A 27,291-nucleotide genomic window follows, 5' to 3' on the forward strand; every position below is an offset into this window, starting at 1 on the left:
CAAAAGATTAGTTAATTGAGGGTTCTAAAAATCGACTTGGGCGGCGCCTAGGCGCTAGTCGCCGGCGTACCGTTCCGATTTTGGCCTGGGTTAAGGTATTAGGCGCCGGCCTCTTAGGCGCCCGCCTAGGCGAGCTAGGCGGAGGTTAGGCGGCTTGAACGGGGGCTGGACGGAGCAGGCTTGGCGCTGGGCGCTTCAATTTTTATTTTTTTTTATCCTTATTCGTCAAATCAACGATTGTCTTCTCTCACTCTCTTAGTTTGCCGACAACCCAGAACTGAAAAATCCATATTCTAAGCACACAAATCACAATTCAAAATCAGAATCATCTATTTGGGTGCAGAGAAAACATGGGATTCCGCTCTTTGGTTCAAGAAAAGCAAAAGCTTCAATCTTTACTATAATTCCCAATTTTCTTGACCACATTTTCTGGGCAACGAAACAGAGAGAGAGTACGTAATAGCTTACTGTTAAAGATTGGAAATTGTAGGTGGAGGTCTTGGAGGTCTCAGATCTGTGGTGGCCTTGCGTTGGGTCTTGACGCAGAGAAATGGAAGAGCTTGCCTTGGGTTTTGATGCACAAAAATGGAAGAGAGAGGATCTGAGGTGGCCTTGCCTTGGGTCTTGACGCAGAGAAATGGAACAACTTGCCTTGGGTTTTGACGCACAGAAATGGAAGAGAGAGAGAGAGAGAAGTACTTGGTTTGGTTTAATTAGTACTTTAGTGGGATAACAGGTGGTTTAATTCCCGAAGACTCAAGCTGGGATTTTTTTTATTTTTTTTATTATTATACTTATTGCTCAATTGACGTCTTTGTCCATGTCATTCTTTCTATTTCCAAACATTATATATATTTTATATTTTTATTTAAATAATTATATGTTATAAAAATAAAAATAAAATATAAAAATAAAAACCGCCTAGTCCCCGCCTAGGCCCCTGGGCGCTGGTCCTCGGGTCACCGCCCGACTAGCGCCTAGCGTTTTTTAGAACCTTGGTTAATTCTTGTGGACGGTTCGTTTTGTTAATGATTTGACTGCAAGATCAATATGCTGATGCTGTGACTTTGTCAGCATTGACTTTGATGCCTTCACAATGTTCCGATATTGAAAAATTGCAAAAGGATTTCAAGGATCTTTTCAGGATGTGCAAGGATTGCCGTCGCAGAGAGCTGTAGAACATGAAATTCAATTAGTAGGAGATTCACCTCTACCAAACTTGAGTTTATATTGCAATTCTCTTACGGAGAGTGAAGAGATCAAGAAGCAAATACAAGGACTTCTTGAACAAGGAGTTATCAAACCCAGCTGCTCACCATGTGGTTCACCAGTGCTACTTATGCCCAAGAAAGATGGAGGTTGGCGTATGTGCGTTGACTATATATAGAGCACTTAATAAGATTACCATTAAGAATCAGTATCTGTTATCGAGGATTGATGATGAAGATCCTAGAAGGAGCCTAGAGGTGGGGGGTGAATAGGCTCACAACTAGTTTTTTCGTTCAAAAACTTTCTCAGGGATTGCAACAGGGTGATCAATCCTGAGAACTGATATTGAACAGAAAGTATTGTAAATTCAACAAACCAACTAAAGCAATAAAGAACACATGTTTTGTTGACGCAGTAAAACCCTATCAAGGGAAAACATCTGCATGGCATTTACTCTTGAAAGACCAAAACCAAATCACTAATGAAACAGATTACAAGTTTACAACACTGGGATTGCACTGACGCGACAATCCTTCTAGACTAACTCACTAGACTGTTGTAATCACTCCTTGCTAATTGTTTACACAAGTGAACAACTCAGAAATCTCAACTATGACACAAGCTATGAACGCAACAAGTTCGACTTGGAGATTTCACCTTTGAAGCTTACAATTCCCAACTGAACTCATGGGATGCAAGAGATGAATATGCATGAATGGTTTTGTGTTTTTCAAATTGTTTTCAACATGGAACAAGACATTTTGAAAAACAGAAAACCAAAGAGATAAACTCTTGATAAACAAAGGGACTGAAACACAAAAGTATTTTCAATACCGTGTAGGAACATAGAACCCATATATATAAAGGAGGAAGAGGAAGGTTGGTTTATTCAAAGAACCCTTAATCTCAACTGGAGTAGCTAAACCCATACCCATAATTTCAGATTGCCCATGTAAACCCATGCTCCTAATTTCAATTGGGAAACCAATTCAAGAACCCAAAACACTCAAGCTCCATAATCAAAACTGACATAGGAAGGGAACCCATGAAAAACCATTGACTTTTTGAAAGACATGCCATGTAAGAGCTTACTTGATCCATGATGAAGATGGGTCTTCTTTTGATCTTCAAGTTTGAAGCTTGATCTTGGACAAGATAGCAAGATGAGATGGGATTGAGAACCACGACAACAAGGCAGCAAACTGAGATTGAGGTTGCAAGTTGCAATTAAACTTTTCTTCAAACTTGGTCTTGGTGTTTGACAGCAAGGCAGCCCCAAAGAGAAGAAGAGGCAAGTTCAATTATGCTAAGATGGGGAAGCTGACAGCAAACAGATCTTCAAGTCTTCAAGGGGGTCTTCGACAGCAAGACAACCACACAATTGTGGGATAAATTATAATTAACCACTTATGGACTTGGGCTGCATACTTGGACTCCTAACCCATGAGCTTAATAGGAGAGATGTTTTGTTAAAGTGAGGAATGCCAATACATGATATACTAACAGATGATCTTTTAGATCAATTGCATGGTGCTCGTTACTTCACCAAGCTTGATCTCAAATCTGGTTACCACCGGGTGCGCATCCATGAAGAAGACACTTGGAAAACTGCTTTCAAGACAAAGCAGGGTTTGTTTGAGTGGTTGGTTATGCCATTCGGATTATGTAACTCTCCAGCTACCTTTATGAGGCTAATGAATGAAGTACTTCGACCTTTCATTGACGACTTTGTCATCGTTTATCTAGATGACATCCTTATCTATAACGTCACATGGGAGGCTTCGTAATATTGCTCAGGTCATGGAGGTTTTACAAGCTATTCAGCTACGATTGAACGGTAAGAAATGTGAATTTGGGAAGTAACAACTTGTATACTTGGGGTTCATTGTTGGTGCAGGAGAGCTCAAAGTGGATCCAGAGAAAATACGAGTTATCTCTCAATGACCCACACCCTGTTCAGTGACTAAAGTTAGAAGCTTTATAGGTGCATGCCAATATTTGAGAAAGTTTATTCAAGAGTTCTCTCAAATTGCAGCACCATTACATTCTCTTACGAAGGCCAATCAAAAATTTGGATGGTCAAATAAACATGAAGAATCTTTCAAGTTGTTGAAACGGAAGATTACTGAGGCCCCAGTGTTAGGATTGCCAAATCTGCAGAAAGCATTTGAAGTGGAAGCAGATGCATCTATCTACGCAATGGGAGCCGTATTATTTTAGGATGGCAAACCAGTAGCATGGTGTGTCGTTTACACTGAGTAACAATCATCGTTAGGTACTTCTGCAACTTCGATTATGCTGTAATAGAAGGCGTACAATAAAATTCCAAAAATTAACCTTGATTAACACCGACCATCGTTGTGGACCAACCTAGGGCCCAAAAACAACAAGAAATCCTAGCAGATCGATTTAGTTGTACGTGTTCCACAAGCAGCTGCCACCTTCTACAACTCTAACAGCAAATCCCCAAACGTGACTACATTAATGAAAACCCTAAAAGAATTAACCTCGTCCACTGGGCAATGCATTGTCATAAGAAAATCCAGGTGCAAATTTCCAAGATTAATTGTTGTTGCCAATAATCAATCTTACGATGTTGCATGCCAAGGAGAAGAGCTCCATGCCACCAAGATCCTCCATGTCATCGTGCCATGCAACCGTAAAATGGTTTGCAACAAAGAAGAAAGAAGGAAACATTTAGAAAGAGAAAAAGCCGAAGCTTCCACATTACCTCTAGCTGAGAACAGCCAAGAATATAATAATTAAGCTCTGAATGTCGCCGAAAACCCAAAATGCAAGATAAATGCTTCTTCTTTTTTCAAACAAATTTTCTTGTCAGTGTCGCATAGAAAAGGAATTAGAAAAAATTGCAATACTATTTATTTCTTGTGAAAATGATATGAGAGAACAAAGACCAGATTAAAAAAGGAATTAGGAAAAAACAGATGTTATTCCAATTTTTCTTATGAAAAGATGTAAATTAAAAATAACACATGTTAATAGGGCCCAACCGGGTTCGAACCGGTGACCTCTTGATCTGCAGTCAAATGCTCTACCACTGAGCTATGGACCCAATCTGATAAAATGCTCAGTTTCACAATATTACGCTACAAACTGATGCAGCAGAGAACATAATGGGTCTCAAAATTTACAATTGAGGCAGAGAGGTCTCCATTGTCCACAGAGACAAACAAGAATCCGAATTGGACGTAGGCTTTCAGCGACCGGCGGCTCATTTTGAGCTCCCTCAGCCTTTCCATTTCGTTGAGGTTTGAAAACGAGGTAAGTAGATTTAGCTCAACGTCAACCGAGTTTGGATTTTTGAGTCTCATCCAAATGCGATAAACCCCAAACCCAATGCACTGCCACTAAACTGAGGTTTAGATTTGCGGAACCCCTTAGTTTTTTTACATTAGTGAGTCAAAGATGTCTACTTTTTGGCATTTGGGTACTTAGCATGCTTCTGCAATTTTAATTTTGTTGCTGCATGTTTAGTTAATTCAATACACCCAGTTGACAAAGAGATGGAATTTGAATATGGTTGTGGCATGTTTTTGTTGTTTATATGAAGAACTGGAAACTGAAGGATCCAGATGATTTTATGAGATTGGTTGAAGTCTTTGTTTCATTTGAAAAGGTTGATTTTTTACTTGCATCTGGAAACATAAATTTTATGCTTCTCTATTCTGAATGGGGTTGTTTGTACCACCTTTTTTTTGGTTCTGACATCAAAATCATGAAGGGTCATAGTGATGGATGGTGAATGAGATCATAGTGATGGATCATGAAGGGTTACTGGAGTTAAAGTTGGACTATGAAGGGTCATGTCTCCCATACTATTGGTATTATGTATATGAAACCATAAACAAAACTCTGTGTTAAAAGGAAAATCGTTGGTCTGTGAATATAACTGTTGAGAAAATGTTTCTCAAAGCAAATTCGAGAAACTAAATGAGGTGGGATATTCAGATTGGAGTCCTTGTAGCTGTGCTATTGTCTAAAACATACTCTTTTTGCTCTCTGAAATGGTGTAATCTCTTTTTCCCCATTTATATGTCTTGCTTATGTTTCTGCCTGCTACCTTGTTAAGAAGTGTTACTTTTGTTTCTTTTTTTTCCAGGATTGGCAGGCACTTTTGTTAGTTTCAGTAGTGGAGTCGTGTTGAATATACCAATGGCTTGTTCGTTTAGTTTGCCATCAACAGGCCTCCATAAATTTGGATTGAGTCCTCAAAGCAGAGTTTCGCACACGAAATATGGAGTTTTCACTTTGAGATCCTCACCTGGGCTTCTTCGTGTCCGGGCCGTGCAAGAGAATGGAGGGTCCCGCAGACTAGTTGATATAATCAGAACTGTGCCAGAGCTCTCGAGGAACTACTTTCGAAGTCCATCTCGTAGGGCTCTCTTTGGGGGAATATCTTTGTTGGGTGGGTTTTACGTTGCACAAACAATATCTCTGTCATTTGGAGCTTTAGGAGTCAATGATGTTATTGCTGCAGTTGTGTGTGTTCTCCTGACAGAATATGTAACCAAATTTTATTACAGCAGACCAAAAGTAACATTCCCTGTTGCTCTTCTCAACAATTTCAAAATGGGATTCACTTATGGTCTGTTCATAGATGCTTTTAAGCTTGCCAGTTAGTGCCATATAAAAATGGTATTGACGAGGACCTTTTTGGCTATGTAAAGTACTCCATTCTCTGTTTATATTGATATTTAGATTAAAAGATGCATTTTTGAATTATATGCAGTTTCATCTATCTATTTATTTATTGTTTTACTATGTGTAAATATGCATTTCAGTTGTATGTTGAAGAACCTTTCTTTGTGTTCCAGAGAAACTTAAACAGGATTTCATGACTACATCTTGATTACATTCACTGGATCTTCAGTAATTCAAGTATCCCTGTTATATAGTCCTCCAACTAAGGGTAACAAGCATTATTACTGATGCATTTTGCTACTTGAATAAATGTGTTTATGATTTGCCATGTAAGATCCGGTGACTGAGCAATTTGCGAAGTTTCATACGGTATGCTCTTTTTTTCTAAACAAGCTGCAGCTGCATGTTAATTTGTTCTTTGTTTCTTATCAAGTTCAATAGTGTGTGTTTGGGCAAACCTTCTGCATGTTACTTCCGTTGATATAAAAGGTGTTTCTCAGGCCTTATTATTTTGAGACAAGATTTCGTGAGGCTACTGTCTGCACTTTGACACTTCTTTCACTACTACTACTGTCAATCATGTGACGCTAATACGTTGGCTGCTGCCATTGTCATAGGACATAATTGTGATCATTTGTGTATGACATGATATTAGTCAGCTGGTTTTGTTCTTCATAGTCATGATGGTCTAGTTGGTGTTTTTAGTCAGTTTTCCATCTGTATTGGTAGCAAATTGAAGTTGCTGGTCCCAAGTAGGGGTTTCTTTGCACAAAACTTCTGATACTTCCCTCGAGTCTAAGGTGATTCTCACTTCTCAGGCCTTAATACTTTGAAGCCGTTTGTCATCTGCACTTTGATAGCATCTTTCCTATATCAGTTTTACTCATCTTCTTTGTTGGGTTAACACGGTCGTTGCTCACTTATGCTTTTGTAGAGTTGGGAGATAATTGTGATCAGTCGTGTATATAATATGGTAACTTTCCATTTTTTGTAACTTTTAAGGGATTGGTGTTTGTGAATCCTTAGGGGAAGATGGTTAGCTTTGAAATAGTAAAGCAGATGCAGAGTCTTTGAAATAGTAAAGCAGATGCAGAGTCACTAGGCAGAGTAAAGATGCATATGGAAAAGAAGAGTGGGATGGTCAAATATCCATACATCCAGCTGCTTTGGCTCGCTCTGCAGCGAAATAGCTGATACTTTAGGGGCTGAAAATGTCAGTGCGGATAAAACCCCATCTGGGATTTTGATATCAGAGGAAAAGCCAGTGGAGGTTGGGGAAGAGTACGACCCTTGCACGCACTGTTCTTAGAAATGCCAGAGATAATGCACTGAAAGAAAAAGGAGAGGGCTGTTGTTGAAGATGCCAACTTGGAAAATATAGCTGAAAATGATTGTAGCCCAATAGTTCATGAGTTTACAAAGATCGTGGGGGCGGAAAATGATTGAAGTTGATATCGAGTGTGATTTTCATATTACTTTATAATAGTCAGTCCTATAATCATAGTGATTTTTAGCCATTCGACTGTTGGCCTGTCACACATCAATCCGATATAATACTCAGTTTGAAGTGTGAATCACATTCTAATTGTAGTAAATAAATTATTAAACATCAAATGTAACATTAAATTGATACATTGCACGAATTTATTCATTAATGTCTCGAAGTAAACTACAGCTTATTAGAGTCGGGGTGTCTTTATTGCAATATTACACAAGAGTTTTCCTTTTTTTTTTTTTTTTTTTGAGAGAAATAGGTCAGCCCTTTCATTATAATTCAGCAAGCAGTACAAGAACGAAACACCCCTATGGGGTCGTCAGAAAGAATCGTCCCTTAGAACCTCATGAACACCTATTCTAGAAGAATAAAATCCAACAAAATCCCGAGTACACCCACCTTTTGGTAAATTCACGCACCTTTATTCTAACAAAAACCAAGAAACCTCGAAGCAAGACTTAAAAGTAACCAACTAAGGCACTGGTTTTTGCGACCCGAACGGAAATTAAACTAAAATAGTGGTAGAATGTGAGCCCTCACACTCCACCGGTACCTCCACAGCTGCAAGTTCCAATGCAGGAGCAGTCACATTCGTCTCCTCCAACACCGTCACTGGTTTGCCAACTTTGACATGGACATTATCTTCCAGATTAGAATCAAATCACAAAGCTTTACCGCGACGTTTATACTTACGTATAGTTTTGTCATCCCGGTCCACAGCAGACTTCACTCTATTCTTACTTCCCTTGGGACGCCCAACTTTCTTTTTCTTAGGCAAGACCCATATCTTGCCATGCTTTTGCTGCAGCACCAGCGAGACGTTATCTTCAACCTCAAGTATCGAATCGGGAAAAGCCAAGTACTTTTTCCCGAACCGATCCAACTTGGAAACAGCCTTCCTTTTCCTCCCCACTGGCACCACTTGCATCGAGGAGAACTTCACAACCTCCTTCCGAGACATCACCGATGCGGGGGCCATAATCATTGAGATCTTTTCAATCTGTTCTTGGAGTACAGGAAGTTGCCCGGACCCCACATCTCTAATGTCAGACCGTGCTTTCTCCAAAGTCATGGGAGTTTCCATTATCTTGGATCCCTGGCCAAGATGAGTGAAAGACGCATGGCCTTCCTTCCCCACAGTTGGTACCCCTACGTCCACACCTTCAGACTCCAACTCTTCCTCCATAAGAACCCGAGCTGTATTACCTCCCTGACTCCAGCCCACATTCACTTGACCCTGGACAGGCGGCACCAGTGATCGATTAATCTCCAACCCTGAGGTAAGAGTCAGACCAGCCATGGCCAACGCCGGTGGAAGAGCCGTAATCTCCTCCTTTTCTTTGATCAGCTGCTTATCACAACCTAGAGCATCATGGAGGAACAACCCACAATTGCGACAGAAACCCTTAACCTTCTCATAGATGAAGGAAAGCTCCTGATAGCTAAGTTTAAAAGCTATTGATTTTCCTTATTCTCCTGCAAATATGTCAATCGTAGTATAGAGAAATAAGGGTCTCCCACAGAGGATTAAGTTAAACTAAGTGCTTACAAAAGTCACAAAAACGTGACTGCAGTTCCTACTGAACAGCAGTCAAAAGACAAACTACGAATCTAACCAAAACAACCCAGAAAAATATGAAAATTTACAGAGACGTACTAGACACACAAGGCGTCCAGCACACAAAATTTGGTGAATTTCGGAGTTGATTTGCTATGGAAATAAAATACAGAAAAACAGAGAACAGAAAGAAAAACGAAATTGAAGCAGATTTGAAGTTGGTTGATATCAAGATAATGAAACTAGCTAGGAAGGAAGTATCCACCCCCAACGATCACACACAACACACTTTGTCCAATTTGCTACCAATTAACTTAGTTGAAGACACTCAGATTGGCTCGGTACGCTTGAACACAACCTATTACTCTTTCTTACTTTGTACGCTAGGCAGGAAGTGCTCTACACCTAGACTATTCCCAAGCAATGCAACCTAAAGGTACGCTTATTAGATTAAACATGCAGAGATCATTAAGTCTAAAAAGAGTTTGAGCAATCACTAGGCATCACAAATAACTTAGAGCCTTGCTAAACCTAGGGTTTTGTTTACTTGCTAGTGAAAACTAACAATTACTTCTCTAGACAATTTGAGGAATCCAACTATTGATCCAGGCATCAAACAATCAAAGTATTAGAACCCTAGCATGCATACTAAGTAGGCCTCCAAAGCATACAAACATAGAATTCATCAATGAGAAATCGGTAAACAAAGCCTCAACTTTATTAATTGGAAAACAAATTGAATGTCAAAGCATGTTATGGATCATGTCTAGGGGCTTCAACTGTCCCCTAGCTACTGGAAATTTAGTTACACATAATGGGAATCAAAAACACAAAGGAGTTCATGGAGAAAGAAGACAACAAAAATCAGAAAATTGGAAAATACGGATCAGCGATCGATCTCGGGAATTCCAACAATCGATCGTTTATGGTGTGATTCTGCAGTCTTGGTTCTCCTCCAGCTCTGGTGCGTCTATGCTTCTTCGTATGTGAGATGATCTGGTTCTTCCACATTCAAGGAGAGATTTTATTCAGTTTGTAACTCTTTTCTTCTTTCCTTTTGGGACTCTCCCTCCTTGGCTTCAACGGTAATCCCCTTAGTTATGTTCTGATTGATTTAGGATTCATTGACATCCTTCTATCCAATAGGAGCAACCAAGAGAATTAATTGCTGAATATATTTTCCTTCATATTGCCTTAAACTTCCTTGATTCATCAAGAGTCCACAATTCTCCATCAATTGCACATATCTCCTTCCTTTTGCTCTTATTTCTTTCCTTACTTCGGAAAACCTAATAAACATAAAAACAACTAAATTAACCGGAAAATAAGATAAACTAACAAAGTAAATATGGGAATTAACAACATTATTATCGCATAATTATGCTCCTATCAGCTCCGGCTTCACGACCGGGGAGAACTCGATCACCTTCCAGGTGCGGATCCGACAACGAACGTCGAACAAAATTTTTATCCTCTGTTCCTCTTCCTTCCTTCTCACTGCATTCAGATCCATACGAACCATTGTCCCTAGAGATGCCCCCACCAACGCGAGCGCATTCTTGTTTCTCAGGCCAAAAAGGAGACCCCTCACAGCAACCCAAGCCTCCATTGTATTCAGTGACACATCCTCCACTGGACAAATCCCATCATACTCTCCTACTACCAGCATGGTATTGCGGTAGAACCAAGGGCCCCCATGCAAGATGCGATTACGCACCGCTTCACTGTCGAATTGAAAAACAAAACGCTCTCCGGCATCTTGTATAGTGAGACCCGATCTGACACGCCAAATAGTGGCGATGGTCCCTTTGAATCCCGGGAACTTGGCTTTCGGTGCCAGCAGCCTGCCAGCCATATACCAGAAGCCGTCCTGGAACGCAGCAGCTCCCGCATCCCCCAAGGAAACCAGCGTCGAATCCGAATTGACAATCACCGCCTGATCCCCATTCATGCCTCCAGCCATGGAAGGGCAGAGAAATCGATACTTGATCGATTAAGTGTGGCAATTTTTTGATGTCAGGGACACCGAGAAACCCTAGCAGAGAGAAGAGACGGCTAGGTCAAAATATTTATCTCCCTATTGCTAATGCTGAGTTTTCCTTCTTATTACTGTATACCTTGTGTACCGGTGAATTGGACCCCGGAGATACCATAAGCATCATCATTACCACCACTTCCAAACCTAAGACTATTAGCACTAAAGCCATAAGATGAAGAGTGGAGTAGTGGCTTCAATTGTTTTCATAAGGGGATGTGCACTATATAGCATTGGGACTTGTGGACTTGGCAAGTTTTGTTTTTTTGGTCTGATAATGGAGTTGGCAAGTTTGAAGATTAGAATTTGAAACATAAAAGAGAAAATTGAAATTTCATGTATAAAAAATTGTATTTTGTGCTTGTAATTTTCTTCTGACTCCTTATATATATATATATATATATATATATATATATATATAAGGGCATCTCTAACAGAATACTTATTTAAAAAAAAAAAATTTGAAATTTGACTAATTTTAGGCTAAGTTTGATCTCCAGCAGACTAGCTAAACAAAAGCTAAATTTAACTTTAGCTAAAAGACCTAGCTAAATTTAGCTAGAGAGGAGAGATAATTTAACTAAAAGTTAAATTTAACTTGGAATTTAGGTATTCTGCTGGAGCATAACTCAATATTTAACTAGCTATATTCTATTTTTAGCTATATTCTATTTTTAGCTACTTTTAGCTATGAAGATAGCTATCACTGTTGGAGATGCTCTAAGGCGTCAAGTTGAAAACAGAGTTAAATTATTGCTGGGTACTCGATGGTGGGCTCTAGTTGTAGCAGGGCACACATTCTCCTTTTTTTTTGGAATCAAAGAGAGACTATTTCATTAAGAGCTACCTCAGTGGAGGTGCTTGTGATGTAATATCAAAGTAGATTACATCAAGTATGCACTCTGGCACAGCATCGAGCCAAACTATATGCTGTAAAGCTTCAAAACCTAGTCCACTAGCAGGGCATACATCCTATGTGTGTGGGAAGATATGAAATAGTGGAAAGTTTTTTCTCAATGCAAAATTGCAAAGTAGTGGAAAGTTTTTTTTTTTTTTTTTTTTTTCTTCCATGTTTATAGCCATTTGATATCTTTTTATTATATATTTTTTGACGCTATTGTGTTTGATAATTAATTTAATGTGAGTCGAACATTCACATTAGAGCTCCCAGGTAAACACCCTAGGAGAGTATTTCTCTCAACCTAGTTTTCTACGGCACCCTAGCCTCTTGGTATCGCTTCCTCCTCTCCATGGCCTCCATTGATGCCGTCACAGCAAGCTTTGCTGCTCATCTTGCTCTCGCAGCGAGTGGTAGCTCCCTGGATCTGGGAAAGATTGGCGATGGTCCTGTGTGTAGTTCCTCCCAATCTTTTCTACTTGGCAAACCTTTGATCGAGGATGACAATGATGTGCCTCTTGTCACTCTGAAGAAGAAGACAGGTAGACCGCCGGAAGTAAGAACAAGAGCCAACATCCCAGTAACTGCAATTGGAGGTTAGGTTTCTAGCCCTAGAGATAAGGGCAAAGCAAAGCCTTAGGCTTTCCTGGTCTCTTGCCTACCACTTGAAATTGGGTATTCTATTACTTTCTTCTTAGTTTACTCTAGTTGTACACCAATTGAGGTCTTTAGGCGACTAGGTTTACTTTTCAAAGAGGGGTTAGTAATGAGGACTTGATTTCTTGTTGTTTAGGCTCAATAAGTGAGCGTATGTGTTAACAGTGAGGGTCACCTGTTTTTTGTTTGACGGCTTGTGCCATTTAGTTTTTTTTTAGTATGAGACAGCATCTGATGTATATGCCTTCTGGTCATGGATAAGTAATGAAGTTATCTATTTTCTAAAAAAAAAAAAAAATTAATGTTAAAGTTTATTAATATTTAAGGGTTATAATCGTAAAAAAAAAAATCAATTATAGAGAGCAGACTCTCTTCTGTTAATAATAATATAGATTAAGATGGTGGTAGTAAAAATAACATCACACATAACACTCAAAACCTAGAGGTCCCATGTTCCATCGTAGGCTTTTCCTTCTTTTCGTCCTGGGTTTGTTTTCTTTTTTATGGGCTTTAGCTTCTGTTGAAAACTTGAAATTGATCGATATTCTATGCATCTTACCTCGGTATCTTGTTAGCTAGGGATCTTTTTTTTGTTGGAGTTTTTGATAAACAATTTGTTGAAATTGAAGAAACCTTAACTAAACTTCACGTCAAAACTAAACTTCTTGAAACTTGCTTCCTTCCTGGTACTCTGTCTCATCTTTTCGACCGCCGTCTACTCTAGTCTTTCGCACTGGGTTGCACCGAATATGGGACTCAAAATAGTCTTATCTAAGCCTACTGAAGCTAAGCTAGGACAAGTATTAAGAATAAGCTAGCCGAATGCACGGTGTTACAAATGAGCCCTAAACAGATTTGATTTCCAAGCTTAAGACTCAACGAGATTGAACCTGAGAACTCCAACCGTCCCGACTCCACTAGAGACACAAAACCCTTCCCTCCCCAGTTCACAAGACTTCCAATACCGGTTAGGCATTGTAAAGAGCTGTCATCAGTGCCCCTAATAGTCCTTGAAACACAGCCACCAAACCCTATGGGCATCGCCACTGCCATACTCTCTGCTGGTAAACCCTAACGCAGAGCGCTTTAGCTCTTTTCCAATGTATATTAAAATATTAAACATTGATTAGAAGTTTTTTATGTCGCACTATCATAATGAATTTTGCATTTTCAAATTAAATTTGCTGTCAGTTTAACAGTAGCTAGTGATTTCTAGAAAAAATAACAATAATTGGTTGAAAAGAAAAATAACAAAAACAGCCTAAAAGAAACAATATAATGATCGGAAAAACAAGTTTCAAACAGAAAATAAGTAGCCACATATCTTAGCAAAACAAAGATAAGACCGACAGTTGCTTTTGGCAGATCATATCCAAAAGATCCTATCCAAAACAGTTTCCTGTATGACGATTCTAATTAGGACTTCGGCCGTCTAAACGGACTGTTGAATGAATTGAAACCTATAAGAGCAAGTCAAAATGTAGAAGGAACAACAATATTCATCAAATTTCTGAGCTAAGAAAACTCGAGCACAGCTTCAGCTAATTAAGAAATTAAGATGGCAGGGGGTACGTTTAACATTGAGGGTGGGGGTAAAAATTATGAAGGAAGGATGATCACTCTCTTTGTGATCTTCACCTGTGTAGTGGCAGCCTCCGGCGGTCTCCTCTTCGGATATGATATCGGAATCTCAGGAGGAGTGACTTCCATGGACCCATTCTTAAGCAAGTTCTTCCCATCCGTCGAGAAGAAGATGAAGAATTCCGGTGATGATGGAAACATGTATTGCAAATTCGAAAGCCAGATCCTTACATTGTTCACCTCTTCACTCTACATTGCAGCGTTGGTAGCTTCCTTCTTTGCTTCAGTTGTAACCAGGAAATATGGTCGGAAAATCTCCATGTTTTTTGCAGGCTGTGTTTTCCTTCTAGGTGCTATCTTAAATGGTGTTGCCAATAGCATTGTGCTTCTAATCCTCGGTCGTTTGTCTCTTGGTGTAGGTGTTGGATTCGCTAATCAGGTAAAGTATTATTCCCTGCATCTTATAGAATTGCAAGTCATAGTTCATGCAAGATGAAAACACATTTAGATATAGGATTACTGCACTCTATCCTGATCTTTATAGATTAATTGCTAGATCAATGATCATATCTTCTTTATATATATTTTCAATAATTCATATAAATGTATAATCTGCCTTATCATCATACTTTTAATTCATTACCCTCTAAACTCCCTATAAATAGGGCTTCCATTCGAATCATTATCATCAAGTTAAAACTCGTAATAAATTGCGCTTTTGAAAATATGATAATAAAAGCATCTAATCAATGGAAAAAATGTCATTTGTCAAAATTCAGCAGGAAATTTATTATTTCCTTTTGTACCAAAATTGACGTATAAAATTTGACACAACAGATGAACATCAGTTTTTAATCACGTTCATTGCTAGTGCTTAATGTTTAGGTCTAAAGATTTTGGAATTTTCCTTCAAACTACATCAATAGTTGGATCGAGGCCATAATTTCGACTTTTTAACAAGTTTAAGGGTTCATATGCATTCTCTTCTAAAAAAAAAAAAGGGTTCATATGCATTCTGTTTGTTAAATTCTAATTGGAAAATAAGTGAAATTTACTTAAATTGTGATTATTTCTGTCGCGCATAGAAGAAGTAATTTCGCTCCATATTTGGTGTGTTTCAGTGTGTGCTAAAAAGATCATCATCATTTGGTGTATGTGACATCTATAGCTACCTGATTTGAAATCCCTACGTGATATATAGTAACCAGTTAGACAAAAGATAAACATACATGTTTGAAAACTTACTACTTTAATTACAATAATATGCATGGATTAATTTTGCAGGCTGTCCCTGTTTATTTATCGGAGATGGCTCCAGCAAAGTTTAGAGGAGCACTTAACATTGGCTTCACAATAGCTTGCACCATTGGTATTCTAGTGGCCAATCTTGTTAACTATGGCACATCAAAGATAAAGAGTGGACAAGGGTGGAGAGTTTCTCTAGCTCTTGCAGGCGTCCCGGCATTAATGATGATTATAGGCTCACTCTTTTTACCCGATACTCCAAATTCCATTCTAGCGAGAGGTCACCCAAAGGAGGCCAAGAAAGTGTTACAAAAAGTTCGTGGCACTGAAAATGTCGACGAAGAGTTCCAAGACCTTATTCAAGCAAGTGAGGCTGCAAAGAAAGTGGAGCACCCATGGACAAACATCACTCAACCGAGATATAGGCCTCAGCTTGTTATTTGCTGTCTCATTCCATTATTCCAACAGCTTACCGGCATCAATGTGATCATGTTCTATGCACCAGTTCTTTTCAAAACTTTGGGTATGGGAGATGATGCTTCCCTCATCTCTGCAGTCATCACCGGTTCTGTTAATGTCGTATCTACCATCGTGTCAATTGTCACAGTCGATAGGCTTGGAAGAAGGGTGTTGTTCCTTGAAGGCGGAGTGCAAATGGTCGTGTGCCAGATTGCAGTTGCAATCCTGGTATGGATGGAGTTCAGTGTGAGCGGAGTAGGATCACTGACAAAAGGCGAAGCTAATTTCCTCGTGTTCTTGATTTGTATGTATGTTGCGGGCTTTGCATGGTCTTGGGGTCCGTTGGGGTGGTTGGTGCCTAGTGAGATTTGTCCTTTAGAGATCCGATCTGCTGGGCAAGCCATCAATGTGTCGATTAACATGTTATTCACTTTTGTCATTGGGCAAGCTTTCCTAACCATGCTTTGCTCTATGAAGTTTGGGTTGTTCTTCTTCTTTGCTGGCTTTGTAATTATTATGACCATATTTGTCGCCTTCTTCATACCCGAAACAAAGAATGTCCCCATCGAAGAGATTAACACGGTGTGGAAAGCACACTGGTTTTGGGGCAAGTACATCCCAGATGATGCTATCATTGATGGTACACACAACAAAGGCAAAGTTGATTTACAGGAGATGTAACTGTAATGAAAGAAATTAAAAGCATTTTTAGTAGACTCTTTATTTTGGAGAGCATGTTTAAGCTTTTCAATTAATGCTTACTCCTTATACTTTTAGGGAGAAATCAGTTCAGTTCCTCGGCTTCTAATTTCATCAAAATGCTTCTTATACTCTCAATTTTCACCTAATAGGTCTGATCTGTTAAGGCCCCGTTTGGGATTGCTTTGTTTTTTTAAAAAAAATCAGCTTTTATTCAAAATTTTAGATTTTATTGTGAGCAGCTTTAATTGAAAGTTATAGGTCACTGGCAGCAGATTTTAGAAACAGCCCAGATGTTGCTTTTAAAAGCTGTTGTGGATCAAAACACACTCTGCAATTGTTTTATGTACTGACAGCACTTTTAAAAATATTATTTACCAAACATGAAACTGTTTTAATTCACAGCTGAGTATTCTCACAACACAGCAGCATCATTTTTTTTTTAAAGTCACAGCAATCCCAAACTAACCCCAAGTCTCCGTCCAAATGTTCTGTTAACTTGTGAAGTGGTAAATTGTGGGACCTATTTTAAGAGTAAAATTACTATTATAGCCCAGACTTCCTTCCCTTTTAATTTTTTATTTTTTCTCTTTTTTCTTTGGATTAAATATTATTTACTCTTTGAACCCTTGTTGAAAAGCCAGTTCAGTTTCTCACATTTTAATTTGAACAATTTACTCCTTGTTTTTTTTTTTCAATTTTACACCGAACAGGTCAATTCCGTTACTCTCCATCCAAATTCTCCCTTTTTTATCAGACAAACAACTCAAATGCTAGAACTAGTCTTTCGTGAGTCGAACTCAAAACCTCCCACTTACGAAGGGGAGACTATGCCACTAGACCAAATGGTACTGGGTATCCAAATTCTCCCTTGATAGCCCATCTTAAATATAAAATTACTATTATAACCATGATTTTCTCCTTTTTAAATTTTTTAAATTATTTTTATTCTTCTCTTTACACCCAACCCTTCCTCCACTAGATCGAACCTCAGACCCGCCTCGATCCTCAAGCCGGTCTCAACCAGCAAATTAATCTCTTATCTACCTCGACCTTCGACTTCAACCCGTTCTCCAATCGACCTAGAACCCAGTTAAGATCGACTTCATACAGGCCTGGAGACTCGACCGCCTTGACGTAGCCATGCCCGCAGATGCACCCAGTAATTCCCATTTGAATTTATAGTGCCCAAAGATGCTGGAAGTTGTAGCCCTGCTTAGGAACCGAAATCAAACCACCATATGGATTCAAATCCCGAAGAGGAGAAGCATCGATCAACTGCTCTCAAAGCTTTAGATTCTCGCTTGTATCCCACATCTATCCGCCAGGCATCCGGCTAACGCGTTCTCACTGTTTGATTTGTTACCGGGAGTTCAAGCGCTTCACTACAATTTGATAATTCTGGAGTCGGACTCGGCACTGGTATCGGCGATTGCAAATTTGTGCGAGCAATGGTGGAAGGAGGAGTTGACGGGCCGAGAATCACTGATTTCTAAGTCGCTTCCTTTCTTGCTCTTGAGATTTCTCACTCTCAACAAGAAGACATAAGTTCACATAATCTTTTCTTCCCTTTGAGGGTTCCGGTTCTGAGGTTTTAGATTGGGATTTGGATATGAAATTGATCAGAGCTTAATTTAAGGTTTCATTTAGATTTAAATATAGAATTGGGTATGGCAAAATGGAAAGCTTGATTTTGTAGAAGAAAAGAAGATGATGAGTTTTTATTTGACAAGATGAACTAACGAAAGATTTTTAAGGTTTATATATATATATATACCCTTCCACTAAGGGATCCATTTTTTAGTCTTTTCTAGGGATAGGGCATTAGACCCATTTTTCGATAACATTTCGACATCTCAACCGTTCAGTTTTTAGGTCCTAATGTGTAGATCACCTCTGCAAATTTTCAGCCAAATCAGTTATCGTTAAGGTATCGAACTAGACTAAATCAATGAACGAACTGAATCTGTCCAACCTGAACCGTTCATATTTATAATTGTAAATCGCAGTTTTGAATGCCTTAACGATAATCAATTTGGCTGAAAATTTGCAGAAGTGATCTACACATTAGGACCTTAAAACTGAACGGTTGAGGTGCCAAAATATGATCGAAGAGTTGGTCTAATGCCCTATCCCTAGAAAAGATAAAAAAAAAGGGATCCCTCACTAGAAGGGCCCTGTGTGTGTGTGTGTATATATATATATATATATATTTAAGACTTGTTTGAGACACATTCAGGGCTATAATAGGCATTTACCCATAGAATAAGTCTCATTCAGCTGAGTTGCCGTCAAAGGATTAGCCATATCAGTCATTTAATGGCACAGTTTACGAAATAGACCTATCGGTTCATAATTAAGAGATAAAGGAGTAAACACGTCAAATTAAAAGGCAACATATTGAATTGTTTTTTTAATTTTTTTTTATAGCAAAAGTGCAGGGAGTAAACAGTATGTAGTCATTTTTCTTTCTTTCTTGCTGCGTCATCTTCTTCTAATTCCATAGTCCCATGTTGCTTGAAACAATGCTTAAGGTTCACATCAGTCTTGCCTAACATCTTGATTAACATAATCAGAATAAAAGCTAGAATTCTCACCAACTTTGTTATTAAATCTGAATTGATCTATTGAATTCTGATACAGTTCACTTTCTACATCAAACTCAATGCCCCCATTTCCATCAAAATCAATATTAGGACTATAATTCCTATCAACATTTCCAAATTTCACCAAATTACGACCTTAACGAAAACCCACCTCCAAAATCACCACCATTATCCAATTTTTGATTCGTGTCAGACTCTTTCACCCATAAGATGAAACAAGCCCACGACGAGAAAAACCAGCCTGGGTACTTAGAAGTCAGTTGCTTCTCAGCACAATACCTCTTGTGAAGCTTCTCCATCTTATGATGGCACTGCAATGCGGTCTTCACCTACAAGGAGTGAGCCGGGCAACTGGCGACGGTGGTGGTGGCAGCCACGTTGTCCCAATCAGTGGTCTTGAGATTGGTGTGGCAAAGAGCGTACCAGTGGTCGCGTGATACGCTAAAATCAAGCGCTCAACTTAACCATGCAAAAATGTAGTTGTCAGCAGTAAAGAATAACCAAGGATCGTTCGACAGAGATTGAGGGTAGCTGATTAGTTACACAAAAGAAAAAAAAAAACAAAATTGTACTAATTAACACACAAAATAAATAACAAAATCTGAAACTACACTAAAGAAAAACGTCAAACAGTAGAAAAGAGAAAGAAAGATGACGGGATAGAGAAGGATAGAAGAGTGCGTTGCTCCTAAGCTGAAATTGATTTGGACTCTTGAAGTTTCAAACGTAAAAACAAGGAAAGTAAAGAAAATAAAGAAAGCAATTGCGATTTTAGGATTTGAAAAGATAAGATGGATGCAGATGTTAGGAACTTGGAAATCCATGACCAATTACAATCGAACAATGTTAAGTTAACCTAGTTTCAATTACTAAGGTGTGAACAGAAACCAACCAAGAAACAAGTCGGAGCAGATCTTGTCCTTTATTTATGTTTCCCTAAGTATTTAGTCTACTAGAACGTGCAATAGCTAAACCTATCAAACATGCAATCAAGGTATATAACACTATCATATTAACAACACATACAGTGACATATTCGAAGCATTAAGATCTCATGGAAACAATTGGTCATAGAGTTGCATCCTAGTGTGGAACGCCTACCTAGCATTCTCTTCTAGTTGCTTAAGACATAAACTTTTGTTCAAAGCCTTGTATACTTGTGGATTAGAAAACAAAATGATTAGGTGAATTATTTTCTAAATCCTAGCTCCAATTATATGCATAAATACTATATTAGCCACCATAAAATAAACAAATGCAAAAAGTTTTCAATCAATCAGAAATAAACAACCAATTCACACCAATAGTTCAAAAAATTAGATTAAAAAAAAACATATTGTTATACATAATTAGGGCTTCAAACCTCGCCCTTGACAAAAAATAACTAGCCACACATCGTCTTAAATTCAACAAATAAAAATATAACGATTTAAGTTACAAGAAAATAAAACCTATAAAAGAGAGTGGATGAAGGCCACTAGTTCACTTTTAGGCAACCTTGAATGCAAGAACTTCCTTCAAGATGGTTCATGACAAAAGCTTGATGAAGATGGATGATGGATTACGCGGTTTTGCTCTTCAAGAACTTTAGGAATTTCAAGACTTGTGACTAGGGATTTTGGGGCAGAGAATGGCATTGTAAGGTGGTGTCCATTCATGTTTGCAGAGGCTCTATATAAATGGAATACACAGCCTAAGTTTCCTTCTCCAATTATGCTTTGCAAACCTTCCTTAGTTGCTTAAGATTATTCCTTTTATTGGTGCAAAATTTAATTACCTTCAAGCCTTAGTAATCTTCTCATAATCTTGTAGGATTCTTCTATGAATCTCCTTGATAATTTCAGCATCAATAACCTACCAAAAATGCACAGCCAACTCATCCAAATAAGATTCTCTGCCAAACTGCCCTTTTTTGACTAGGATAAATTTTCTTTCTTTGAAGCTTCCTTCTTGGACAAGGACTAACTTGATATTGTCGTGCTTTTGGATGGTTCTTGACTTATCCATGCTTTAGAACATCATGTATTCTATAATGATCAATAAAATTCTGGAAAAACTCCAAGTAAGTCACCGGAAAAGATCTCCTAATAAGTGTTAGCCAAATAGCTACCCTCAAGTATAAGGGGTACAAGTAATAGTATAGGGATTTAAGAAAGGTTGTCGAACCCACGAGGATTGGATTCCTTTAACTAGCTAGGGTGTTAACCTAAGGAGAGCTAGAATATGCAAATGTACAATCATAAACCTAAATTCACAAGAAAATCTAGGCTCATGGTGAGTATGTGCATTGTGGTGGTAGTGAAATTGTTTGTTGGATAGAGTAGTGAACCAAATTAAAATAAATGATCAAATATAAACTAAACTAGTAAAATAATGGATGAAGTTAGGGGTTGGATTGTCTACCACTAACCTCCCTTGCAAGTATTGAAGTTCAAATACAAGTGATGCTATTCTAATTTTCCAATTACCCTCTTTGCATCTGGATAAGACTACAAAGGCTTAAACTCCTTTAATGTTATTAATTCCAACCGGATAAGTCTAGAATTAACTACCTAAGAACAATTCCTATTACCGGTTAAGTCTCAATTCATTGTTCCTAGATGCATAAAGCTTTGAGTTTAGATAATTATGCAAGCAAACCAATCCTAGATCTAGGTGATTTTAACTCACAACCTTCACATGCACATAGAGGATGCTATCATGCTATCAATGCTCAAGGTTAACTACTCCCTAAATATTTTTTCATGAGATGACAAACACAACACATTCAAATTAGTTAAGTTTGAATAAATGCGTTCACTTCTTGAATTAGCATATGAAGATGAAAATCACAAATAATATCAAATGTAAATTAAAACATCAATTCATACAAGTTTGGCTAGGGCTTTCAACCCTAGCCCCAACAAAGTAACTACTCACTCATAGTCATACAAATTGGCATCAAATATATAAAGTAAATCAAGGTAAATTAAAGAGTTAAGGGAAAAAAGAACTAGTTGAAGGTTGACAAATCAATGGGTAGCTTCTCCTTCATTTTTCTCCTTCAATGCTCCTTGAATCCTCTTTGATGGTGGAATGGATGGATGATGAACTTCTTGATGGTGATGATGAATGGAATGGTGATGAAGATATGATGCTCCTTTAGCTAACTTTGAGTGGTAGTGATAGAGTTTATGGTGGTGGAAGATGGTAGTTGTGGTGGTGATGATGGAGGAGATTGGGTATTGTGGGTTTGGATTTTGGGAGGTGGATATGAAGGTTTTATGAAGGAGATGAACAGAGAAAGAAGATGTAATGGGGTGGAATGGTTGATGTTGAGAGTGAGAAGAGAAGGTGTTTATATAGGGAAGAAAAAGAAGAGTGAATTGATGAGTGAAATAAAAATAATGAAAGTGGAGTATGAATTGGTTTGTAAAATATGGAAAAGATGGAGTAATGATGAAATGAAAGCAAAGCATGAAGGTGCAGAAATATGGAAGTGATGATGATATATTAAAGAGGATGGAGTAGAAAAATATATCCAAGGAAAAAGAGAAAAGCATCTAGCTTTCTTCATGTGGGTAGGAATATGTTGAGCTGTTTTTTAGGTCACTTTTTGCCCCTTTATTCCTTCAATTATTTCTCCACCAAGAATTCATCATGGGCCTCTGATTTATTCATATCAAATGTTCCTCTATGAGTGTAGATCATCCTGTTAAAATTTTAGAGCTTTTGGAGTAGTAGTTGGGCCGGAAACGCTACTGGACTCCTTACAGGTCCAGTTTTCCAGTTTTGCTTATGCAGAAAATTGGACTGATTGTTTGAAGGCCTTCCACTTCTATCTGGCTCTTGTACTCTTCATAAGAAATGTTTCTTAGGATGTCTAGAATAGATCTAGAGAGTTTCAGCTCATTTAGAGTTCGTTTGGTCAGACGTCCACTCCTTCTTCCTTATCTAGATCACTTTCTCCTAGCCGGAGTAAGAAAATGTTCTAAGGTTGACTTTTTAGTGCATTTTCATTATTCTCCATCATTTCCTAGCATGATAAGGAAAACATAATAAATATATATAAATAAACACAAAGGTTAAGCACAAGTACAAGATTAGGGAAATAATGAAATTGGATTAGTCAACATTAAATTGGGACTTTAGAACAAGTAATTTCCATGTTTTAGGGGACAAATATGTATATGAATTATGATCCAACAATAAGCTTCGTGAAAAGTTGACAGTTTCTGCCTTATTGGGAAGCCTATTTTGAGCTTGATTTCCTGTTGCCTCGTTGACTCTTCTGACCGGTTCTTTGGTTCATGTTGAAGTACAACATTGTATCTTTAAGGGTTGGTGGCCCTTTATGCAAATGTGCAGTACTTGGAAGAATGCAAGAAACACTCCCCAAAATTGTACCGAAAAGCTGATTTTGAAACTGCATTTTTCTACTTTGTAGCAACTATTTTGCACAACGATTTCAATGGACTTCCCTTGTAATTTCTGGCCAAAGGAGTGATCAAACATAGTGCTTGGCATTAGTACTTCATGGTTAATGGCTTCTTTGCTCCCGTTAAGCTCCTATTTCTTTTGAATTGCATCACGAACTACCTAAAAAGAAAACAGAGTTAAATTGGACTTTTTAAAGGAAACAACTAAGAAAAGTGTAAAGGATTGCACAATATATTTGTCGCATTTTATGCTCCTATCATCGTGGTAGGCTAGGATGAGGGATTGGGCCTCGTCTTGGGTCTAGCAATGCTGTTGGACCCTACGGGGTTTGAGGTGGTCGGTGATGACGATGAGCATGGTTGGGTTGTGGTGGCGGAGGTGAAGGAGAGGAGAGGTGAATTTTATTAAGGAGAGATTCAGTTGTTGACATTATGGGGTTGGTTGGTGGATAAAGGCAGTGAGTTCTAATAGGTATGTTATACCCATTATTGAAGAGGAAAAAGCTGATGCAGCAAGAACGAAAGGAAAAAGAGAAGAATAAAAAAAAATTAGAAAACTAAAAAAGGAGGAAGTTAGAGCTATAACAGTAATTTTGTCCTTAAAATTGGTCCCACAATTTGCCATGTCACAAGTTAACGGAACATTTGGATGGAGACTTGATGGATTTGACCTATGGGTGAAAATTGAGAGTGTAAGGAGCATTTTGATGAAATTAGAAGTCGAGAGACTGAACTGATTTTGTCCTAAAAGTACAGTGAGCAAGTAGAATTTAGTTCTTAGCTTTTTATCAATTTTAGCAGTTGCCCTAGACTCCTAAGTGACTATTGTTGTAGAACAATTTTGTCAAGGTTGTCGATAAGATCACCTGCATAATAGAGAAAGACAATCGAAACTCTCTGTGAGTGAGGACCGGTGTGATACTGGCCAAAGGGGTTGCAACAATCAAGAGTAGATGTGTTTAGGGTTTTTGTGAAGTATGAAGTAACTAGAGTTGCTTAGAATCACTTAGAATAACATATTGTGGATGGCGAAAAGGACATGTATTTATACTGACCGCTTTCTGAAAAAAAACTTACCAAACGTGTCTCCCTAGCGGGCTTTGCCTTAAGGTCCAAGAGAATTTACTGAAGTCCTTTGAAGTTTTTCCGTAATAGGAGTCTGACTAAAGTAGTCTTTCTCAAGGTTTTAAATATCTGCGATATATCCGATATCTCCCCCGATGTCTCCTTTTTTCGACGGACCGATATATTTAGGGGGGTAAATATCTTATCTTTCACCGTTTCTGCGAAATTTCTCCGACATCGTCAAATATCCCCGATATATTAGATATTTACGATATATCCCCGATAAAGTGAAGAAATATCTGTAAAATTTGAGGTAAAAATATGGCTGCTTTTTTTTTTTTTTTTTTCCCTTTGGGGCTTATAGTCTTTGATTACTGACTAGTGACTATTGTTTATTTACACTCATTCGGACAAGAGGGGCAGATAGGTGCTTATGTTTGTCTCTTTTTATTGATTTTAAATTATGGTGAAGCCTTAGAAAGCTGGTTCATGCCTAATTGCCTAGACAATCTCTATTGGTGATAATACTGATGATAAAAAAGCTCCAATTATTTAAAAGTAGTAATGGATGGTTCATACCAAGCAAATGAACCGTTTGGCATATCAGAAGTTGGAAAAGCTTGTATACTGCTACTACAACATGAAGCTGCGGCTGCGAGATAAACAGGCAAAGAATAATGTGGTCAATGAAAACAACTATATAGATCTACTTCATGTTGCAAGTGAGCCGCTTGATAATGGCATTGATCCACTTCATGATTGGATTATGCCTGCACACCTCGATGATGAAGCTGGAAGACCTCTTCCACAAGTTGTAGAAACTGCAACTAATGCTGGAATCAACGTAGAGAGAGTCTTATCTGAAGAAGTTGTTAAAAACCCAGAAGATAATTCAGATAGTGATGATGCGTGGGGTGGTACAGCAACTCCAGATAGTTCTGATGATGGTGGAGAGGGTGGAAGCGGAACAGGTGGTGGAGGTGAAAGATATGACTATGGAGAATCTTCTGTGGATGGAGGATTCCAATTTACATTTGAAGGTAATTTTGATCATACCACCCAAGATGAAGACCACGGAGTGAGAACAGCTGGCCATGGTGCTCAAGAGAAGACCTGATATGGGAGGAGGACAAGAGGTGCAACTGATGATCAAAGTACCCCATCTGATGTTTCTTCAATTGCCTTAAGTTTTGACTCTATCAGTTTAAGCACAGAGCGCAGTGGGATCTCAAATGAATCTCATGAAGGCAACAATCAATTTGGTTATGATGCTTATGGATATAACCAATATGTAGAAGTATATGATCAGTCATCTAGTTGGGTTCATCCTTATTATCCCCTTATAGGAGAAACAGTCGGCAGCTCTAAAGAGATCTATAACTATCATGTTCATCACTACAATTCGCACTATATGGTGGGTCATATGTCTTGCTCTGATTATTGCATTTTCGTAGACCAGCGAGCGGTTTTTCAACCGCCTAGAGTCTCTTTTTGGATGTAGATGAAGTTGACATTCATATGTATTTATATGTAGTTCTAAATTTCTAATAAATTTACTTTTTTCAAAAACGACATTTTCTTACCCTGTATCCCCGATATATCCCCGATATTTCCGACATCTCCCTTTTTCAAAGTACCGATATATACAACGATACCGATATTTAAAACCTTGGTCTTTCTACATGGCTGAGCAGACTTAGCGGGTAAGTCACCATATGCTCGGATTCGTTTATAGGTCTTCAGTTCGGAATGGATGGACCCGATGGGAATGATGTGTTCCACATGGGCTCTCGAGCCTTAGCACTGTGCTTAGGTGATTCCTTAGTTGCTATGGTGTGTTTAATGGACTTGGTCCAAATTCATTGCGGATTGGGCCTGAGTCGGAGCTCGTGTCTAGTGGGATTTTCCGAAAGTGATTTTACAGGTTACCAGACCAGTTTGGTTCTGGATTTGGCAGTGGATGTGGTCCATTCTCTTTGAAGGTAGTTTGGTCCTTTCAAAGCCTCAAGTTGTTCAACCCGAAACTTTGTTATTTTTGGACTCCACAATTATAATGAAAGAAATTAAGATTTAGGATTATATGTACTGTTAACTCCTTATACTTATAGGGTCTTGACATTTCAGTTCCTCATTTTTTCAATTTCACTCAGATACTCCCTAAACTCTTTAGTTTCACACAATTAGTCATTGCCATTAATTCTCCTTTAAAATCTCTGTTAAATTACTGACGTGACATTTTTTACTAACTCTTTTTATTTTTTATTCTCTCTATTTTTTCTTCTTTTTCTTTTTACCTCTTATTCTTCTTCTTCCATCTCTCTCCTCCTCTGTTTATCTCCATCTTCTTCCAAAAACAAACAGTGCCCAATTAGTGGAGGTCGAAGTCATGCTCGACCTGGAAAGGTAAGGTCTTGAAGGGGGTGGCGGAGGTTGGGGCATGGTCGACCTCGAGGGTCATGTCGGTGAAGGCCCAAACTAGGAGTTTGGTCTTAGTCGGGATTTCGGGTAATTGGAGAGATGGAGAAGAAGAAATTCAGGTAACCGGATTTCTAGGCCAAGCCTCTTCTCGATGGTCTTCTAGTCCTCCTCTTCGTGGAAAACCTGGAGGCGCTGCTCAATTCCTTCAAGCGTGCTTCCTCTGCAGCCAGTTTTTCCTTTGAGATCTTCCAATTTTTGCTTGGAATCTCCAATCATCAACTTTTTT

At 38.5% G+C, this 27,291-nt stretch overlaps 2 protein-coding genes and 1 non-coding gene across 4 annotated transcripts; 2 read left to right on the forward strand and 1 right to left on the reverse strand.

The window, feature by feature from the left end:
* Positions 1–4,210: 4,210 nt before the first annotated feature.
* TRNAC-GCA (transfer RNA cysteine (anticodon GCA)) lies at positions 4,211–4,282 on the reverse strand. The gene has a single exon. It is a non-coding gene; the product is annotated as a tRNA-Cys (tRNA).
* A 56-nt stretch (positions 4,283–4,338) lies between these two features.
* LOC133739636 (uncharacterized) lies at positions 4,339–5,952 on the forward strand. 2 transcript variants are annotated; one of them, XM_062167419.1, is made up of 2 exons: positions 4,339–4,491; positions 5,330–5,952. In XM_062167419.1, exon 2 carries the CDS (start codon positions 5,383–5,385, stop codon positions 5,848–5,850), a length of 468 nt encoding a protein of 155 aa, XP_062023403.1. In that variant the 5' UTR covers positions 4,339–4,491; positions 5,330–5,382; the 3' UTR covers positions 5,851–5,952. The 2 variants fall into 2 exon arrangements, with proteins under 2 accessions (XP_062023403.1, XP_062023404.1); XM_062167420.1 differs by lacking the exon at positions 4,339–4,491 and adding an exon at positions 4,506–5,237.
* An 8,006-nt stretch (positions 5,953–13,958) lies between these two features.
* LOC133738801 (sugar transport protein 10-like) lies at positions 13,959–16,595 on the forward strand. The gene is made up of 2 exons (XM_062166452.1): positions 13,959–14,534; positions 15,380–16,595. Exons 1-2 carry the CDS (start codon positions 14,073–14,075, stop codon positions 16,478–16,480), a joined length of 1,563 nt encoding a protein of 520 aa, XP_062022436.1. The 5' UTR covers positions 13,959–14,072; the 3' UTR covers positions 16,481–16,595.
* The last annotated feature ends 10,696 nt before the right edge of the window (positions 16,596–27,291 follow it).

This window comes from Rosa rugosa, chromosome 3, assembly GCF_958449725.1.
Source record: "Rosa rugosa chromosome 3, drRosRugo1.1, whole genome shotgun sequence".
NCBI lineage: Eukaryota > Viridiplantae > Streptophyta > Magnoliopsida > Rosales > Rosaceae > Rosa > Rosa rugosa.

Bases quoted from the DNA above. Each gene is read 5' to 3' on its own strand.
- LOC133739636 (XM_062167419.1), top strand. From the start codon at position 5,383: ATGGCTTGTTCGTTTAGTTTGCCATCAACAGGCCTCCATAAATTTGGA.
- LOC133738801 (XM_062166452.1), top strand. From the start codon at position 14,073: ATGGCAGGGGGTACGTTTAACATTGAGGGTGGGGGTAAAAATTATGAA. The intron at 14,535-15,379 runs GTAAAGTATTAT...TTAATTTTGCAG, and splicing joins GTGTTGGATTCGCTAATCAG to GCTGTCCCTGTTTATTTATC.